General features: G+C 35.5%; 1 protein-coding gene and 1 non-coding gene across 2 annotated transcripts; both read left to right on the top strand.

Annotated features, from left to right (window-relative positions):
- The first annotated feature begins 7,530 nt into the window (after positions 1 to 7,530).
- Positions 7,531 to 20,025, top strand: LOC107859102 (callose synthase 11). The gene is made up of 3 exons (XM_016703999.2): positions 7,531 to 13,278; positions 18,476 to 18,649; positions 19,597 to 20,025. Exon 1 carries the CDS (start codon positions 7,957 to 7,959, stop codon positions 13,270 to 13,272), a length of 5,316 nt encoding a protein of 1,771 aa, XP_016559485.2. The 5' UTR covers positions 7,531 to 7,956; the 3' UTR covers positions 13,273 to 13,278; positions 18,476 to 18,649; positions 19,597 to 20,025.
- LOC124896436 lies at positions 10,916 to 10,994 on the top strand. Its single transcript, XR_007052799.1, has one exon. It is a non-coding gene; the product is annotated as a small nucleolar RNA J33 (small nucleolar RNA).
- Positions 20,026 to 20,061: the final 36 nt, after the last annotated feature.

The raw sequence follows: 20,061 nt of genomic DNA, 5'->3' as shown, positions 1-20,061 counted from the left end.
TCCTAATAGATATCAAAATAGATGTTAATAGATTTTGATAGACATTCACTATAATGTAAATACATTTATAGAATTTATATATTTTTCCTAAATAAATTATTCACCAACTGACATTGTATTTTATTTGATCTAAATCTTACCAGTGTACTTGTTGTAGGTTTACGTTGGGCAGTTGGCTGCCTAACATTTGAATTTGAACTTATTAAGATGAATGATGAATCACAAGCAAAACGAGCAGCACCTCTTTTGTCCTTTTTAGTTACACTAAAGATGTACTTTTAAAATAATTTAAAACAGGAACGATTAAGGAAATATATTAATTTACTGACTGAAACTTGGAATATTTTAAGTTACTATTAGAGTTTACATTTAAAGTGACCAACGTATCGCTATAATTACACTTTTGAGTGTCACAAGTGACATGCAACAACAATATATTTTATATATTCTCGTAAAATGAGGTCTTGGGGGATAATGTGTAAGCAGTTTATACCACTATCCTAAATGAATTTGTTTAGATAAATTTGACCGTCACATGGTGCTAGAAAAATTTAAAAGCTAATTTTGTGCATATGGATTTGTTTTGGATTTGTTTTAGTATTTTGAGTTTTTTGATGTGAACATCTAACGTCGTAAGTTTTAAGTGTTGAAGAAAATGGTCACACCACTAGTTGAATACTAGTTACCATGCTCATCAAAGTTCAATATTAACCATGCTCATCTAAGTTGAGCGACAAATTAGACAATTTAATACTTTAGTTTAAGAGTAAATTTGAATAAATTCACAACACTGGGAAATTTGATCCCTTTACCAAGTTGGAGAAGCCTTAAATATTTATCACCAGATTTTTGTACCAACAGCTAATCCTGCCTTGTCAAATATTCATCACCATGATGCATGTCTATGCTCTTTAGATTCTATTTTCCAGTAAAATTAAAGCACTTTATTCTTTTCTAGTTTGTCTCTTCCCTTTTTGTGTTTTCAGATGATGAGCTATAATTACTTACTACTGCTCCACTACTTTCTTACCAGAATAAATATTTCACATCATGCAGTTTAGTAAAACCTGCTAAATGCTGCTTAAGCTTCGTTTATTTAATTTAACCCAGTAATCAAATATTATTCAATCGAATATTTTCGAAATTAGTATTATATTAGTAGAAAAAAGAAGTGGATTAGTACTGAATGAATGATGTCAACAGAAGAACATGACATAGTTATATTTTAGAGATAAAAGGTACTGTGCCGAATACTGATGTTTGCCTATCTAGTAGGATCCACATGGACAGCAGCAATAACTTCAATTGCGTACACGTCTACCTCACTCGCTGTTGCTGGCGCGTGGTTACGACACCATATTCCCTCGTTCTAATTGTACCACCAACCAGAAAACTATTTGCTCCGTTCCATTTGATTTTTATGTTTTATTAATTTGAATTATAATTTTTAATTTGTTAATATATTAAATTAATAAGATATTTTATTATCGATTTTGGATCTTAACGATTTGATTTATCTTTTCACCTTCTCTTCTTATTTTTATATGTTTATATATACTAGTTTAATTGCACGTGTAATATTTGATTATTTAAAATTAAATAATTTTATATATTGCAGAGATTTTTAATAAAGTGTAAAAATTTAAATCACTTTTCAAAGATTCTTCGCACTTTAATATAATAATGTAAACATAAACATATATTTTAGTGTAAACACATATATATTTTACCATCAAAAACTTTAAGTGGTTGATGGATCATCACTTTTGTGTTTGTTAGAGACACATCAATTTGAACCATATTTGTCGTACAACTATTTTTCTTTTTTTACTCAAAACTTTTTAAAATTTGATACTTCTTAAAATTTTTCTTATTCCAACGCTTTTATATTGATTTCTAGATTTTTCAAATTTTCTTAATATCAAATTAGTTGGTTTGGAATTCTTAAACTAATAAAATATATTAATTTTCATTAATTCATGAAATTTAATAAGAAAAGGTTTTGCTATAAATATATTTAATTAATTTTTAACTCTTAAATATTAAAAAAAATAGTAAAAAGATAATTTTATCTAAAACAAAGATTTTTAATAAAAGACAAAAAATTCAAACAATATCTCTAAGACCCTTCACACTTCTAATATATACTAGTTTAGGACACGTGCGTTGCACGTAAGTTTTACATTTATTAAAAAAATGTATAAAAAGTATTATAAGAATTAACTATGTGTATCAATTGACATTGAAAAAATAATACATCAATTCAATATTTTAACAACACAATAATTTTGCCACTAAATCAGTATCATAATGTCAATATTTTTTCATAATTTATTTTCATTAAAGAAATTATTATACTGTCAAAATATGTCTAATATTATTTGCACCTAAATTGTTTAATCACAAAATTGACCTAATCTGGTACTCAGTAGACCACAAACCAACACCAATTTAGCCATGCAAATCTTGAAAAGTTTGTCAAGTTGATTAGTCAATCCCTAAGATCTCATATTGAACAAAACTTACATCTTGAACAATTCATCCTTATATGTCACGATGAAAAATTGGCTTCTCATATCAGTAGGTGAATTAAGTTGGTTAAACTTAACGTTGAAGTGATGAAAATCAAAAACTAAATAACACACAAAATCAATTAGAACCGACCGATGAGCACCTACTCTACTTGCCCGGCATCATCTTTAGACCCGGCCTCTCCCTCGTCCTCAAGATCATGCTCATTCCTAACTTGATGATTAGTATCGTCATGCTTATCCCTAGCTTGATGTTTCTCATTCTCCTACGTCAACTGCAGGACTCGAGTTGTTGACATTTGTATTTTAATGTCTTCTTTATCTTTAGTACCTTCATCAAAATATGAATGTATTTCAAGTCCCCCCTTGGTAAACTTTAAAGCTCAACTTGATCCTTTTTCGTAAAAGCACAAATTACAATTAGTAATCCTGATATTCTGTCAAATAAATAACAACGTGAACGATTATTTCGAGAATCACATCACATAATGTCATCTGCAGTTCATAGCCTAAGGAACATGAAATTCATGTTTTTCTAGTGTCTTTAATAAAAGTGAACTCTTTCAACGCAGCAACTCGATAAGCTTAAAAATATAAGAGATTATCCTTTTTTTCAAATTAATTCAAGAATAAAGGATAAAAATTAATGACAACTTTTTACAAATATATTTCATATCTTTGTTTTTTTTAATATTTTTTTATTACTTCAAATTTGTAATTTAATCAATTTGACTTATAGTGTTTTACTATAGTCAATTTTGTTTTATTTATGGTATTTCTTTTTTGCCAATACCCTTCGAAAAATAAATTTATGTATACTCTAACAAATTTTTAACTTAAAATTTATTTTCTAATAAGAATCTTTTGAAAAATAATTGAATTGTACTTTTTTGTTAATTAGTTAATTCAAAGAGCGTATAACGCTTGCTTTCAACATTAAAAGAAATATTCTTAAAATTAGTTCATTCAAATATTAAATATTTAACTGTAGCTGTAATTTTATCGATTAAGACTTTCAAAATTGAAAGAAATATTCTTATCATTAACTCATTCAAATATTAAAATATTTAATCGTAGTTGTAATTTTATCGTTTAAGAAATTAAGAATTCTATTTTCAAAAGATACCTAAAAATTTGATTCAATGCTTTATATTTAAAATGTTATATTTGTGTATAATTTTTTTACTCTTTTCAACCACATCTCTTTTTTTCTTTTTCTACACTGAAATTTGTATCTACAAAAATCATGAGAGATTGTACCCTTGCCCCCCACCCCCCCCCCCCCTCTCTCTCTCTCTCCCTCCCTCTCTCCCTCTCCCGCTATCTCTCTCACTCACGCATGTCATGTTTAATTAAAAGATAACTATGATCAATATTATGTGTGTTGTTAAGAGTATACGCAAACTTCAAGGGACAAATAATAAGTATTCTCTATATTCCTTATCATTTTGTTTGTCTTATTGTCTTTTTAAATTTTCACCCTTCCCCGACTCCTATGATTGCTCAACATTTTTTCTGTCTTAATCTATGTATATTTTTCAATTATATAAGTATTATTATTATTATTATTATTATTATTATTATTATTATTATTATTATTATTTAAAAAAGAAGAATGAAGAATTCAACATATTAATACAAAATAAAGCTACTCTTTAGTTTATTTTCTCGCACTATGCGTCATGTACATACCTTCTTATTATATATTCATTTTCAATCCTGACACATGAAATAAATGGTTAAAGTTCCTCATGCTCTTGACAAATTAATAAGAGTCTCACTCAAACATTCAACATTTGAAATATAAGAAGTTACGCTTCGAAGTAGCAACAAAACAATTTGCACTTCTTTCCCCTCAATGTCGCCTTCTTTACATTTTCACTACTCTTTCTAGAGATGACCTGAAAATCTTACCTGATTCTATGAAAAAGTAGAATCGTGTTGAAAATGTTCTCTTAAAAATATAGATTCTTCTAATTGGTATGTCTAATTGTGATTATATCCTCCACTTTTTGACTGTGATCATGAATATATTTTGTGTGCATTGTGTAGTAGTTTGTGTGCTGCAAGAAAGCCTCCATGTGTGTGTTGCTGGGTTCAAGAAAGCCTCCGTCTGTGTGCTGCTAGAAAATCTAATGACATATATTTATTTTATAAATTTTCTATTTTTTTAAGAGTATTTAACTTTTCACATACAACTCTTACCATATATTTTCCTCTTGTAATAAAAAAACTTAAACAAAAAAAGAAAAGAAAAACGTATAGAAGTTGTATGAAAACTTACTATATATTTTGGAGTTAGACTTTCTATATATTTAGAAGTTTACAAAAACAATTTATATATTTTAGAATTTTGTAGGGGAAGAAAAAGAAAAGGAAAAGGCAAGAGGACAAAAGCTCCCATGTAGGAGTTTTGAGTTTCCACATATTTAGGATTAGGAGTGCATCAAAAAGCACAAAACCTTTACTCGTACGTTTTTATAACCAAAAAAAATTGTTTCTTAAATATTTAATTTAATTAAAATAATTAAGGAAAAAAAGTTACACCAAAAAACAAAAAAAATTCTATTCTACGTTTTTGTACCAAAAAAAATATTTTTAAAAATATTTAGTTTACTTAAAATAATAATAAAAAATAGAAGTAAAAAGATGATATCCTAATTTGACAAGAAAAAGGTCTTACCATATATTTAAGAGTCTTGATCCCATATATTTTAGGACTTAATATTATAAATCAAATTAAGTAACAATTGAAAAAAAAAATGTGAAAAGATAGTTTTGTCTAAATAAGAGTTTTTTAATGAAGGGCAAAAAATTCAAACAACATTTTCAAGGCCTTGATCCCATATATTTTAGGACTTAATATTATAAATCAAATTAAGTAATAATTGAAAAAAAAAAGTGAAAAGACAATTTTGTCTAAAGAAGAGTCTTTTAATGAAAGACAAAAAGTTCAAACAACATTTCTAAGGCCCTTCGCACTTTTAATATATTATAGATATACACACACACGTTACTTTCATGTATAAAAGCCTACATAAAGTATAAATAGAAGCAAATTCAAATAACCAAACAAGCCATCGATAGCGAACTTGAATGCAGTACCAACCGATATCGATCTCTCAAAAAAGAAAATCAATGTAGATTTATAATTTTTTATATTAATGGATAGCCAACAAGTTAGTAAAGAAAAGACCAATGCTAAGACAACAACTATAAAATATAACAAAACAATAGGATTTGTATTTAAAATATAATGCTACTATTATATAAGTAGGGATAAAAATAGAATTTTAATATAATTTTATTGAGTTATCAGTTAACCGCTGACTAAAATCTTAAAATCGAAAATCGAATCGATATTCTAATAAAAAAAATCTAAAATCATTTAAAAATCGCTAACTCAATAACCCAATACCGATAAATCAATAACAATTTTTTCGATTAATTTGATTTTTGCACGCTCCTATAAAACACCAATTCCATTTCAATTCATTTATTTTATTTTTTTACAGATTATAAGATTAAAAATATTTTATTACTATATATTATGCTTATTCATTTTAAAATTATAAAAAATTGGATTAAGTTAACAAACAAACAAACAAATTTGAAGTGGATTAATAAAAAGTATATATGCTTTGGGAATTTCAAACATTGAAGACATCCTTATTAAGGGAAAGAAAGGAGATGCTACAATTCCAAATTAAGATCACTTCTAAACCTCTTTTTTCCTCCATGATAGACATGATAACCACAAGGTTATTCTTTTCTAAAAATATTAATTCCTTCTAAACTATTTTTTCTCATTGATGTCAATTCTAATATATGAACTTTATTAAAATATGTGATGAAATTAAAAATGGGTACCATAACAAATTGAAATAAATCAAAATTAGTTAGAAGCAAAAGATACTACTTTGAAGTTTGAACTACTCAAGTGAGACATTGATTACCTATAAACAATTTTCGCAGACGTGTGATATTATATATCCTTCTAGACATCCCCTTTTACTTTTAAAACAAATTATGCCCCAACTCATATTCCTATGGTTTATTGGCAATTCAAAAAACATTCCATTTTTTATTTTTTTTATTTTTTTATTTTTCGTTCATTTTAACGTATTATATTTTATTTGAGAAAATAACCTAAAAACCTTTCAATCTTTATCCGAAATTTCAACTACACACTCAAACTTTATGAGATCTTATTCCAAATTACACAGTAATGCATTCTCTAGCGCCGCCTTTCTCATTCCACCTCCTCCGATCCCCGAATTCCCCCCACCAAAAAACTCCACTCTAACATTCGCCATACTCCTAAAAAACATATCCCCACCTTTACTCATCCTCTCATTACTACTCTCCCTTGTTGCTGCTGTCACTGCCTCTAATAAAGAAGACTCAAACAACTCTGCATAAATATCATCAGCATAAATCGATCGAGGAAGTACAGATAAAAAGGAGGAGAATGGAAAGGAAAAGGAAAAAAAAAGAAAAAAAAGATATATTAAAGAAAAATAATTACTTTCTTATAAAAAAATATAATATTACGTGAAAATTACGTGATAAGTGCGTGTTGATCATTTTTTAATAGCGTGTTGATCATTTTTCAATATACATTTGGGTGTGAGTTTTATGGGAGTAATATTTTGAGGTTTAAACAATTCAGGATAATAGGACTCCCGTGAGGATGAAATGTGTAGTTAAAAATTCGATAATAGGTTGGGGGATATTTGACTATTTTTTCTGTTTTGTTTTGAGACTTAATTTAATTTATTGTCAAAATATTTTTTAATTCTTTTTTTATTAAAAATAGTGTAAATTTTAATTCTACCTATAGTTATATATGTTTTTTTTTTTTTTTTTTTTTATAAATATTAGTAGATTTATGTAAGTTGATTTTTAAGAAGCAAAGTTTGATTAGTAAAATTAACTTAGTAAATATGATAAGGTAAAAAAGTACTACTATATCTTATTTTAATAGTATTTAAAATTTGCAGTTATCCTCATAATGGACTTGTGTTGAATGCCCTTCTCACGTTGTGTTGTAGGTTTCTCATAGAAAGCTGCTACTTTCAACACTCAACTTCGTCACTCGCAGTTGTTGGCGCGTGGTTTACGTCACTACATTCCCTTTCTGTAACTCCCAAGGATTCCCCCTCCGCTTTCCTCTCATTAAAAATTCCCACCTTTTACTCCATTAATTAAAGATACAGAGTTGTTGATCAAAAATAACTGTTGATTCCCTTTTTAACCCCCACTCAAAATTCGAATATACCCGTTGCTTTATTTTGTTATAGTACATGCACATACATGTGTTTGCTTGTTTGCAAGTGTCAGACTTTGTTGTTTGAAATATTGGGGAAAAAGAGGCTTTTAGAGAGTTACCCATTAGTGTAAAGCTGCTGTAGAAGCAAATGCGATGAATCTCCGGCAGCGTCCACCACTCACGCGCGGTAACGCGTCGCCGGTGCCTCAGCCACCCCATTTCGAGCCTTTCAACATTATACCGATCAATAATTTGTTGGCTGACCACCCTTCTTTAAGGTACCCAGAAGTGCGTGCTGCTTCAGCTGCTCTACGCGCCGTCGGGGATCTCCGGCTACCGCCGTTCATGCCATGGCGTGACTCCATGGACCTCATGGACTGGCTTGGACTCTTCTTTGGCTTCCAAGATGATAACGTGAAGAATCAAAGGGAAAACTTGGTTCTTCATTTGGCTAACTCTCAAATGCGCCTTCAACCACCGCCTTCCGCCCCGGACCGCCTTGACAATGGTGTCCTCCGGCAGTTCAGGCAAAAGTTACTGAAGAATTACTCATCTTGGTGTTCATATCTGGGGAAGAAGTCGCAAGTTCGCTTGTCAAGACGCCAAAATCCAGAACTTACTCGTCGTGAGTTGTTGTATGTATGTATGTATTTGTTGGTTTGGGGTGAGGCTGCAAATCTTCGTTTTGCTCCTGAATGTTTGTGTTATATATATCATCATATGGCGTTGGAGCTAAATTACATTCTTGATGGTCACTTTGATGAGAATACTGGACACCCTTTTGTTCCTTCCACTTGTAAGCAGTTTGGTTTCTTGGATAAAGTTGTTACTCCCATTTATGTGACAATTAAGGGTGAAGTTGAGAGGAGTAGAAGTGGCACTGCTCCTCATTCAGCTTGGAGGAATTATGATGATATTAATGAGTTCTTTTGGAGTAGGAAGTGTTTCCGGAGGCTGAAATGGCCTCTGGACTTGTCAAGTGGTTTTCTTGATACTACTGTAGGTAGGAGAGTTGGTAAGACAGGGTTTGTGGAGCAGAGGACGTTCTGGAATATTTTTAGGAGCTTTGATAGGTTGTGGGTGTTGTTGATACTATTCTTTCAGGCTGCTGTTATTGTTGCTTGGCAAGGTACAGATTATCCATGGGATGCTTTGGAAAGGAGGGATGTGCAAGCGCAGTTGCTTACTCTCTTCATAACTTGGGCTGGTTTGAGGTTTATTCAGTCAATCCTTGATGCTGGAACTCAGTATAGTTTAGTTACCAGGGATACAATGTGGATTGGTGTGAGAATGGTCTTGAAAAGTGTAGTTGCTGTGACATGGGCTGTTGTGTTTGGAGTGTTCTATGCAAGAATTTGGGTCCAGAAGAATTCTGATAGGAGGTGGTCATACGAGGCGAACCAAAGGATCATCACCTTTCTTAAGGTTGCTCTGGTGTTTATCATCCCAGAGTTGTTAGCTCTTGTTCTTTTCATTCTCCCATGGATACGAAATTTGATTGAAAACACAGACTGGCCAATCTTTTACTTAATAACGTGGTGGTTTCACACCAGGATTTTTGTTGGTCGCGGACTCAGAGAAGGGCTTATTAATAACATAAAGTACACATTGTTCTGGATTGCTGTATTGGCGTCCAAATTTATCTTCAGTTATTTCTTTCAAATAAGGCCTCTGCTTGGTCCTACTCGAGCTCTTTTGAAGTTGAATAATGTGAAGTATAAGTGGCATGAATTTTTTGGTAGCACCAATGAGGTAGCAACTGTTTTGTTGTGGATTCCAGTTGTTCTTATTTATCTAGTTGACCTGCAGATCTGGTATACTATATATTCCTCAATTGTAGGAGGAACAGTGGGACTGTTCTCACATATAGGTGAAATTAGGAACATTAAACAGCTCAGACTTAGATTCCAGTTCTTTGCTAGTGCATTGCAGTTCAATCTGATGCCCGAGAATCAAACTGTTGATGCTAAGACCACCCTGGTTCACAAGCTTCGGAATGCAATACATCGGGTTAAGTTAAGATATGGCCTTGGACAGCCATTCAAGAAGATTGAATCGAGCCAGGTGGACGCAACTAGGTTTGCCTTAATATGGAATGAGATCATCATAACTCTGAGGGAGGAAGACCTCGTGAGTGATCATGAGCTGGAGCTGATGGAGTTGCCACCAAACTGTTGGGATATTAAGGTTATTCGCTGGCCGTGTTTTCTCTTGTGCAACGAGTTGCTTCTTGCTCTCAGCCATGCAAGGGAGCTGGCAGATGCACCTGATAGATGGGTTTGGTTTAGGATATGCAAGAATGAGTATAGGAGATGTGCAGTGATTGAGGCTTATGACAGCATCAAATACTTGCTGCTAGAGATCATAAAATACGACACTGAAGAGCATTCAATAGTCACTGCACTTTTCCATGATACTGATGATTGCATTCACTTTGAAAGGTTCACTAAAGCCTACAAGATGACCGTCTTACCACGCATTCATGAGAAGTTGGTGTCTCTTATTGAGATTTTACTCAGGCCAGAGCCGGATTTGCGTGATATGGTCAGTGTATTACAGGCTTTGTATGAGGTTTCAGTTCGGGAATTTCCAAGGGTGAAGAAGAGAAGAGAACAACTGATACAGGAAGGTCTTTGTCCTTCAAATCCAGATGCCAATCAAGGGCTTCTTTTTGTAAATGCAATAAGGTTTCCTGATGTCCAAGATGCTTTCTTCTATAGGCAGCTGCGCCGTTTGCAGACAATTCTTACTTCCAGAGATTCAATGCACTATGTTCCAAGAAATAAAGAAGCAAGACGGCGTATTGCTTTCTTCAGTAACTCTCTTTTTATGAATATGCCACGAGCTCCCCAGGTAGAGAAGATGATGGCCTTTAGCGTCTTGACCCCTTACTATGACGAGGAAGTTGTGTTTGGCAAAGAAAGTCTTAGGAGTCCAAATGAAGATGGAGTATCCACCATATTTTATTTGCAAAGGATTTATGATGATGAGTGGGAGAATTTCATGGAACGGATGCGAAGAGAAGGACTGCAGGATGAGAATGAGATATGGAACACTAAAGCGAGGGAGATCCGTCTCTGGGCATCGTACAGGGGGCAGACTCTGTCCCGCACTGTAAGAGGCATGATGTATTATTACAGGGCTCTCAAGATGCTTTCCTTCCTTGATTCTGCTTCGGAGGTTGATATAAGACATGGCTCACAAGAAATTACTTCACTTGGTTCATTGAACCAAAATGGTCACTTGAACGGGGTAGACCCTGGCATGTTACAAACTTCTCGAAATCTACACAGATCGAGTAGCAGTGTCACCCTTCTTTTCAAAGGACCCGAGTTTGGTGCTGCTCTAATGAAATTCACTTATGTGGTGACCTGCCAGGTGTATGGTTCTCAGAAGAGGAAGGGTGATCCACGTGCTGAGGAGATCCTAAACTTGATGAAGCATAATGAGGCTCTTCGAATTGCTTATGTAGATGAGGTTTACTTGGGAAGAAATGAAGTGGAATACTTTTCTGTTCTAGTGAAGTATGATCAACAACTGAAGAGAGAAGTGGAAATTTATCGCATAAAATTGCCCGGTCCTCTGAAACTTGGGGAGGGTAAGCCGGAGAATCAGAACCATGCCATTATCTTCACCAGAGGTGATGCAGTTCAGACCATAGACATGAATCAAGACAATTACTTTGAAGAGGCACTTAAGATGCGGAATCTATTGGAGGAATTCAAGGAGAATTATGGTATAAGGAAGCCCACCATTCTGGGAGTTCGTGAAAATATCTTCACTGGTTCTGTGTCATCTCTTGCTTGGTTCATGTCTGCCCAGGAGACAAGTTTTGTGACTCTGGGGCAACGCATTCTTGCCAATCCTCTCAAGGTACGGATGCACTATGGTCATCCAGATGTCTTTGATAGGTTTTGGTTCTTGTCCAGAGGTGGCATCAGCAAGGCTTCCAAGGTGATCAATATAAGTGAGGATATATTTGCTGGATTCAATTGTACCTTGCGAGGTGGCAATGTTACCCACCATGAATACATACAAGTGGGTAAGGGAAGGGATGTTGGATTGAATCAGATCGCCATGTTTGAGGCTAAGGTTGCTAGTGGTAACGGTGAACAAGCTTTGAGCAGAGATGTGTACAGGTTGGGTCATAGACTTGATTTCTTTCGCATGCTTTCGTTCTTCTACACGACTGTTGGCTTCTTTTTTAACAACATGATAGTGGTGGCAATGGTCTATACATTTTTGTGGGGCCGCCTTTATTTTGCACTCAGTGGTGTTGAGGAGCACGCCAGCAAAAATGCCAGCAGCAACAAAGCACTTGGTTCAATTTTGAATCAGCAGTTTGTTATCCAGCTTGGTGTTTTCACTGCCCTCCCTATGATTGTGGAGAACTCTTTGGAGCATGGTTTCCTTCCAGCAGTCTGGGATTTTATAACTATGCAATTGCAGCTTGCCTCACTATTTTTCACATACTCAATGGGAACCCGTGCACATTTCTTTGGTAGGACCATTCTGCATGGTGGAGCAAAGTACCGAGCAACTGGGCGTGGTTTTGTTGTGCAGCGCAAGAGCTTTGGTGAAAACTATCGACTATATGCTCGCAGCCACTTTATCAAAGCAATCGAACTTGGAGTGATCCTGGTTGTGTATTCTTCACGTAGCCCCGTGTTTAAGGATACATTTGTGTATTTAGCTATGACTATATCAAGTTGGTTCCTTGTAGTGTCATGGATAACGTCTCCCTTTGTGTTCAATCCCTCTGGGTTTGACTGGTTAAAAACTGTGTACGACTTTGATGAATTCATGCATTGGATTTGGTACAATCGAGGAGTTTTTGTAAAAGCAGATCACAGTTGGGAGACATGGTGGTATGAAGAACAGGACCACTTGAGAACTACTGGTCTCTGGGGAAAGTTGCTTGAGATTATTTTAGATCTTCGTTTCTTCTTCTTTCAATATGGAATTGTGTATCAATTACGCATTGCTGCTGGTAAAACCAGTATTGGTGTTTACTTGCTGTCTTGGATTATTATGGTTGCCGTTGTGGCAATTTACATTGCAATTGCATATGCCAAGGACAAATATGCGATGAAGCAGCACATATATTACCGACTGGTGCAGTTGCTTGTCATTCTGGTCACAGTATTGGTGATTGTTATATTGTTGAAGTTCACCCTGTTTACGCTGCTTGACTTGATCACAAGTTTGTTGGCATTTATTCCTACTGGATGGGGCTTAATCCAAATTGCCTTAGTGCTCCGGCCCTTTTTGGAGTCTACTTTGGTTTGGAGCACTGTTGTGTCCTTGGCTCGGCTATATGACATGATGCTTGGGTTAATTGTTATGGCTCCTCTGGCATTTCTATCATGGATGCCTGGTTTTCAATCCATGCAGACAAGGATATTGTTTAATGAAGCTTTCAGCAGGGGCCTTCAGATTTCTCGTATCCTCACAGGCAAAACTTCGTAATGTGAGGTGATACTCTAATTTTAGGTGGTTATTTGTTCTATTTATCATATGATCGGAAGTACAGGTTTTAATCGACATGTCAAAAAAAAAACATAAACGTGTTAGTACTTTTTAAATGACTTGTTTTTCTGTCCAAATTTATGGTGGCCCGATTCAATTAACCTTCGTTATATTCAAAGGTGGCTAGATGAATCCCAATTTAATTAACCTTTTCTATATCCAAAGGTGATAATAATCTTTTTATATGAGAGGGGCTTTGGTGCCCAAGGGTGTGGCCTAGTGACCAATAAAGTGAGTTGAGAACCATGATGTCTCGGGTTCAAATCTCAACAGAGACAATACACTATTGATTTTTTCCATCTGTCCTAGTCTTGGTGGACAAAGTTACGTGGTACATTTTTCTGGTGGGATGTGGCAGGTATCCCTGGAATTAGTCAAGGTGAATGCAAGCTAGCCCGGACACCACGGCCCCCCGATACGGAAAAGACAAGGAACTCACGAAATGACACCTAAACAGTCCAGTCAACAAGGCACAAACCGAGGTCCCTTTGAGAGCTAGTTTCGGCCAAGAACGAGAATACGAGTTTGACAAGTTAACAAGGTGTAGGTGACACCAAAATCATCCAACCAATCTAAGTTACAACACAATATGATGAACAATGAAGAACAACGACAATGTTATAACAAGACAACACCACACGGCTTACAACACAAGACACAAACTACTACAAGATGACAACAAACAAAAGGATAGATAGCTAGACAAAGGTGGTATAAATCCTAAGAACCAAAGAGTATATTAAACTCTAAGACCCTTAACACCTACACACACCATCACCTAACTCTTAGGACGACACAAAAGCAGAGTCCACCACTCGAGCACCAACGTTTCTAACAAACAACAATCACAAAAGATTCCACCCTTGAAAGCTATCCTAGTTACAAGTTTCGGTTTTGTGCCTCAAGGAGAGAGGACTTGGTGTTTCAAAAGTTCAAGACTTACAATAACCATCAACTAAAGAACTAAAGACCTAAACTAAATAGACTTATTACAAAAGTAAGGTGAAATGACCAAAAAGACCCTTTAATGAATGGCTTCTAGTAGGCGCCCTTGGAGTGCTATGTATGCACGGTTTTGGTGTCCATTTAGGTGCTCCTTGGCACTTCATTTGCATCCACCAAGTCTCGGATCCAACACGACTCTCTTAAGTTCATATCCGTGATTATTCTTGGATCATCCTCTCCATCTTGAGAGGAATTTGCCCGCAAATTCTTGGCTTCACCTCGCTCAATTGGCCACTTCAAAAGAAACCACTCAAAACAGCCCGCAAAACATGAGATGACACCAAAACAGTCCGCAAAGAACATGAGGAATACGGGATCTCATTAACACAATTCTCGGCCAACTTCTTCATTTTGAATCTCGGTTTCCTCTCCATCTTGAGATTTTCCTTCAATATCATCTTTTTCAATTCCCATATCTCCACTTGGTGGCGGGTTCCTTGTTGGTCCCATTGACCAACTCTTCCTCTATGCCCTCGGTATCTCCTTTGATAGGTCTTCCTCTAAACTCTTCTTTCATCATATAAGCCTCATTATAGACTCCATATCCTTCATGTTTCTTTCTTCCATGTTCCTCTATATGGATGAGTCGGTTTTGGAGAAGTGGAGGTTGGAAGGGAGGAGTTTGATTTGGTGGAGGTTGACGCCTTTGGTTAAGTGGTTCTTGGATGGGAGGGTTCGATTTTAGTGGAGAAATTTGGCTTCCAAGTCCTTCTTGTTGGACTTGATCAAATTAAGGGGGAGGTGGTGTTTAGGTCTCGGTTTTGAGGGTAATTGGGAGCTTGGCTTATGGCATTTTGTGGTGATCTTGGAGGATTGATCATTTGAGGTAAAGTTTCGGGGGCATTGGTGGTGGAAGTGTTTTGGTCATGCCCACTTGAGGAAACATGAAGTAGAGGAGTATAAGCACGAGAGTTCCTTCGACTCTCCATATGATCCAACCTCTCAATCATAGCAACCATATCCGAGTCAATCTTTTCAAGACCCGCATTCGCCCTAGCAATTTCTCGGGACGTAGCATCAAGGAGGGCCAAAATGGTTTCCATTATGGCCAAGGAATTACCTTCAAGATTCGGATTCACAACATCAACACACCAACAATGTTCAAGTCTTTGAACCGCAAGCAACAATACAACACAAACTTACAAGACAAAACACACGTTTTCGTTGAAGAAAATTTGTTCCAACACTTTGATGTTCAATACTACACCTTTGAGGAAGATATTTCGGCTATGGTGTAGGTGGACAAGAATTTTAGACTCTCTTTTCAAGAGTCAAAAAGTCTTCTACCAACTTTTCACCAACTTACACTCTTTTGGCAAAACATCTTTTTGGAGTAGCCTTGTCTCTTTCCTCTTTTGCCTATTCTTGAAAAGTGTTGTTACTCCTTTTTGGTAAGTATGCTTTTTGAATGTCTTTTTTTCTTTTATTACTTTGGTGTTGTCTTGGAATTGTTTTCAAGACAAACACAGTCTTGTACTTCTTTTCTCTCTTCGAGATCAAACAACAACTTCTTCAACACAACACAAGAACACAAGATGAACACCACCACCACCACCAACAAAACCGTCCACTTAACACCACAACACAACTCGAATCTTGCTCAAGAACTTGGGTGGTAGACTCAATAAGTGTTGAGAAGAAAGAGAACCAACACTAGAAACAAACTAAGACAACAAAACACACTCAAATCTAGACACAAATCTTGGCCAAAACAACAACACAATTTCGGCCAAGACACAAAAATGGACAGATTTGCTTCTTTTTGATTTTTCAGTTTTCTAACACCTTTTTTTTTTATTTTCAAGTTTACGAGTCCAAGATTGATCTTGTAGGAACAAGATCAAGCCATGCTTTGATACCAAATGATACGAAAAAGACAAGGAACTCGCGAAATGACACCAATACGATCCATTCAACAAGGTACAAATCGAGGTCCCTTTGAGAGCTAGTTTCGTCCAAGAACAAGAATATGAGTTTGACAAGTTAACAAGGTGTAGGTGACACCAAATCAGCCAACCAAACTAAGTTACAACACAATATGATGAACAATGAAGAACAACAACAATGTTATAACAAGACAACACCAGACGGCTTACAACACAAGACACAAACTACTACAAGATGACAACAAACAAAAGGATAGATAGCTAGACAAAGGTGGTATAAATCTTAAGAACCAAAGAGTATATTAAACTCTAAGACCCTTAACACCTACACACACAATCACCTAACTCTTACGACGACACAAGAGTGGAGTCCACCACTCGAGCACCAACGTTTCTAACAAACAAGCAATCACAAAAGATTCCACCCTTGAATGCTATCCTAGTTACAAGTTTCGGTTTTGTGCCTCAAGGAGAGAGGACTTGGTGTTTCAAAAGTTCAAGACTTACAATAACCATCAACTAAAGAACTAAAGACCTAAACTAAATAGACTTATTACAAAAGTGAGGTGAAATGACCAAAAAGACCCTTTAATGAATGGCTTCTAGTAGGCGCCCTTGGAGTGCTATGTATGCACGGTTTTGGTGTCCATTTAGGTGCTCCTTGGCACTTCATTTGCATCCACCAAGTCTCGGATCCAACACGCACTCTCTTAAGTTCATATACGTGATTATTCTTGTAAACCCTCCTCCCCACAAAAATAAAACAAACAGAAGGAAGAGTGGGCTTTGGTGCCCTGTTGTTTATGAGGTCAGCAACTCGAATCCATCTAAAACAAAGAGTCATGCACACGATGCAACTGACTGAATTTCTTAAAGAAAGGACCAAAGATAAAGCAGACTTCTTACTTTTGACATTTTGTCCACAGCTTGTTTGGCTGTTTTGGACTGATTATCTTCAGTGCTTTCTTGGCAGAGATTTGATAGTTCTGGAAGTGCTGATGTAGGAACAGATCTATTGCGAATGTTTTGCTACCTTTATATCTGATGCCTTAATTGCTTTTCTAGTGAAACAGTCTAAGATGAATGCCAATGCGGTTAGAAATTCTTTGCATTGCAAGAGTAATGCATGTAGATAAAGTACTTCTCCCTCTATTTCATCTTATGTGACACTATACCCTTTTTGGTCTGTTTCAATTTCCAAAGAGAATGTCCTATTTATATATTTGGAACCATTTAACTTTAAAACTTTCTGTTTTATCCTTAATGACATGATATTATAGCTACACAATGTCGTGACATGTTTAAGATCACAAGTTCCTTCCACGTTTTAATTTACCCCTTTTTTTCTTCCTTTTAATTAATAATTTGAATTACTAGGCCTGCCCTGAAATGTTTTTTGCCGTAGATAGCAAAGCAAAATGTTGATGTTTATAACATCTATATCCCGTTAATAGATCACCCCCCCTCCTCTCTCCCAACAACAAAAAAATCTTTTCAAAGTTTTTGTGAGATGGCCTAAGATTATTACTTGCAGAGGTATCTGCATTTATTGTGGAAATTCTGTTTTCTCTTTGATTAGTATCTTCTTTTCAAACGAAAAAAGATTTTCAGAACTATTAGTTTATGACCAATTCATTCAACATTTCCTTTTTTAGATGACAGTTTGTCACATCTAAATTCTGTATTTGATATACCAAAGAGAGTATTCAGTAGGGAAATTACAATATGGTGTCGCTGTACTCTTTTAGTAATTTTCCTTGCTTGTTCGAAGACAATTCTAGAATCTTTACATCATGAAAATGACTCTAGAATGTTCAGCCTTCTCACTGGAAAAGAGAAAAAGAACATAAGGAAAAAAACATGAGGTGGAGAGAAGGCAGGGATGGTGGGGTATGGTTAGAGGGGCCTAAAGATACATTTTATTTCATGACCTCTGCTTCGAGGTAAAAGAATTATGCATATTAAGCTTTGTGGTGACAGATATATGATGTACACCAAGCTGAGAAAATGTTACAATTGGTCAGATTCTTACAGTTTAGGAGCTAAATTTTTCCTTTTTGTAAATGTCCGGATGCAGCACATCGTCACTGGTAGCTAAGTACATCAATAAAATCTTTGGTATACCTGTAAAAGGTCATACTTTCAAGATAATGCATGTGCTGTTTCTCTTATGAATGTATTTTAATGCTTCTGGGATTATGATTTTTAATGATCATTCATGTTTTAGTTACTTATTTTTCTGTTGATTGCAGGAACGAGTTGATTAATTTTAGATGTATGTGCATCTCTTTTCTAGATTAGGTTAGATAGGCTTGTTTCCTGATAAGCTCCTTCATTATCCGTGGACTCTTGGATGGTGAATTTGATTTTGTGACTACTACACAGACTGAGTACCGTCTCATCCTTAAGTCTACCAAGTCGACGAGGTTAGTACTACTTTTTTCTTTTTTTTTTGGTTCGTGTATTCTCCCCTTGCTACTTACAAACGCGTGGTTATTGCTTTTTATCTATTCCTGGGTGTATATGTTTTAGCCAGAAATTCTACATTGATGGCTAAAAACTTTGATCTGACTGATCAGCTCTTAATGTTCAAGTCATTCTTTGCTTGATGATAATGTCATAAAGAGTTGGCTAATTTGACATCATGATACTCAACAACCTCTCAGTTAGCTAGAGGGTTTGAGGATACTACTTGATAATTTATTATTCTACCCGCTTTTCTGGGCTTGTATTTTCCAAAAGCATTTGTAAGAACATGATATATTGTTTCAAAGAACATCTGCGCGCCCCCCCCCCCCCCCCCCCCGGGTATTGATTTTTGACTCTAGACTGTCTCATGCTGCACTGTATTTCTTTGGAAAAAAATCGGTATCAACATAGACTCAAAAGCTATGAGTAGATGATTCAAACTACTGAAAACTGAGAACATAAGAGATATCTTACCAATTGGTTACACACTCATTGGTTGCTATAGGTTTGTAATGTTCCTACATATCCATCTCACCTTTTAAAAAGATTACTAGACAGAGTAACTCATGCAGTTTTCTAGTTTCCCCTGTAGTCGTGTGTAATCAATGAACCATTTTGTTGGCCATTTGCTACCTGAAGCTACAAATTTTGCAAGTTGAAACATCTCCGGACCTAGCCTTTCCCCTTTTCTCTCTGCTATACTACCATCTTTCGTCTTCAATCCTCTGATCTACATACGAAAAACGCATTTTCCTGAAAATATTCCCTGTTGATTCTTCTCAGCAAGTGGACACCAATAACCATGAAGGGTCCCTCTTTATGTGCAGCATATTTGGCATTTTTGTTTAGAAAGTTGCATTTAATGAAGCCTGATGTACTTCAATTACCACTTGTGACATTGCAGGTTTGTTCGCCAGTTTTAACTAAGCGGATATGGAGCAGTTGGGGCTTTTCTTCTTTGTTGTAGTCTTAGCATGGATAGGTTCAGGAATCATGGTTAGATGGTACCACGATTTCCAATTTTGAGTTATGTACATATGGCCGCATGTAAATGGCATATTTGCTTCTGATAATAACACAATAATGTGTATTCCTTATGGGCCAAGGGACTACAGTGAGCCTTTCACCAACTGTGGTTTGGTTTCTGAGCTTGCAGCTGTTTTTTCATTTTTCTCTGGGGGGTATCCACCAATCTTACTATGTACCATGGAAGACATCTGCATATCTAGCTAGTATTGCAGCTCAACACAATCATTGTAGCTTTGGCATTTCTGTGGAATGTGGGCTTTGTCCGTCTACGGTGACTCTTGCAATTATAACAGCACTTTGCTCATTGCTAGGCCTTGTTTCTCTTTCCTGTATTGGTACC

Source organism: Capsicum annuum, chromosome 2 (genome assembly GCF_002878395.1).
Source record: "Capsicum annuum cultivar UCD-10X-F1 chromosome 2, UCD10Xv1.1, whole genome shotgun sequence".
NCBI lineage: Eukaryota > Viridiplantae > Streptophyta > Magnoliopsida > Solanales > Solanaceae > Capsicum > Capsicum annuum.
Note: the sequence above shows the minus strand (reverse complement) of the source record. Positions and strands in the feature narration are given on the sequence as shown.

Bases quoted from the DNA above. Each gene is read 5' to 3' on its own strand.
- LOC107859102 (XM_016703999.2), top strand. From the start codon at position 7,957: ATGAATCTCCGGCAGCGTCCACCACTCACGCGCGGTAACGCGTCGCCG.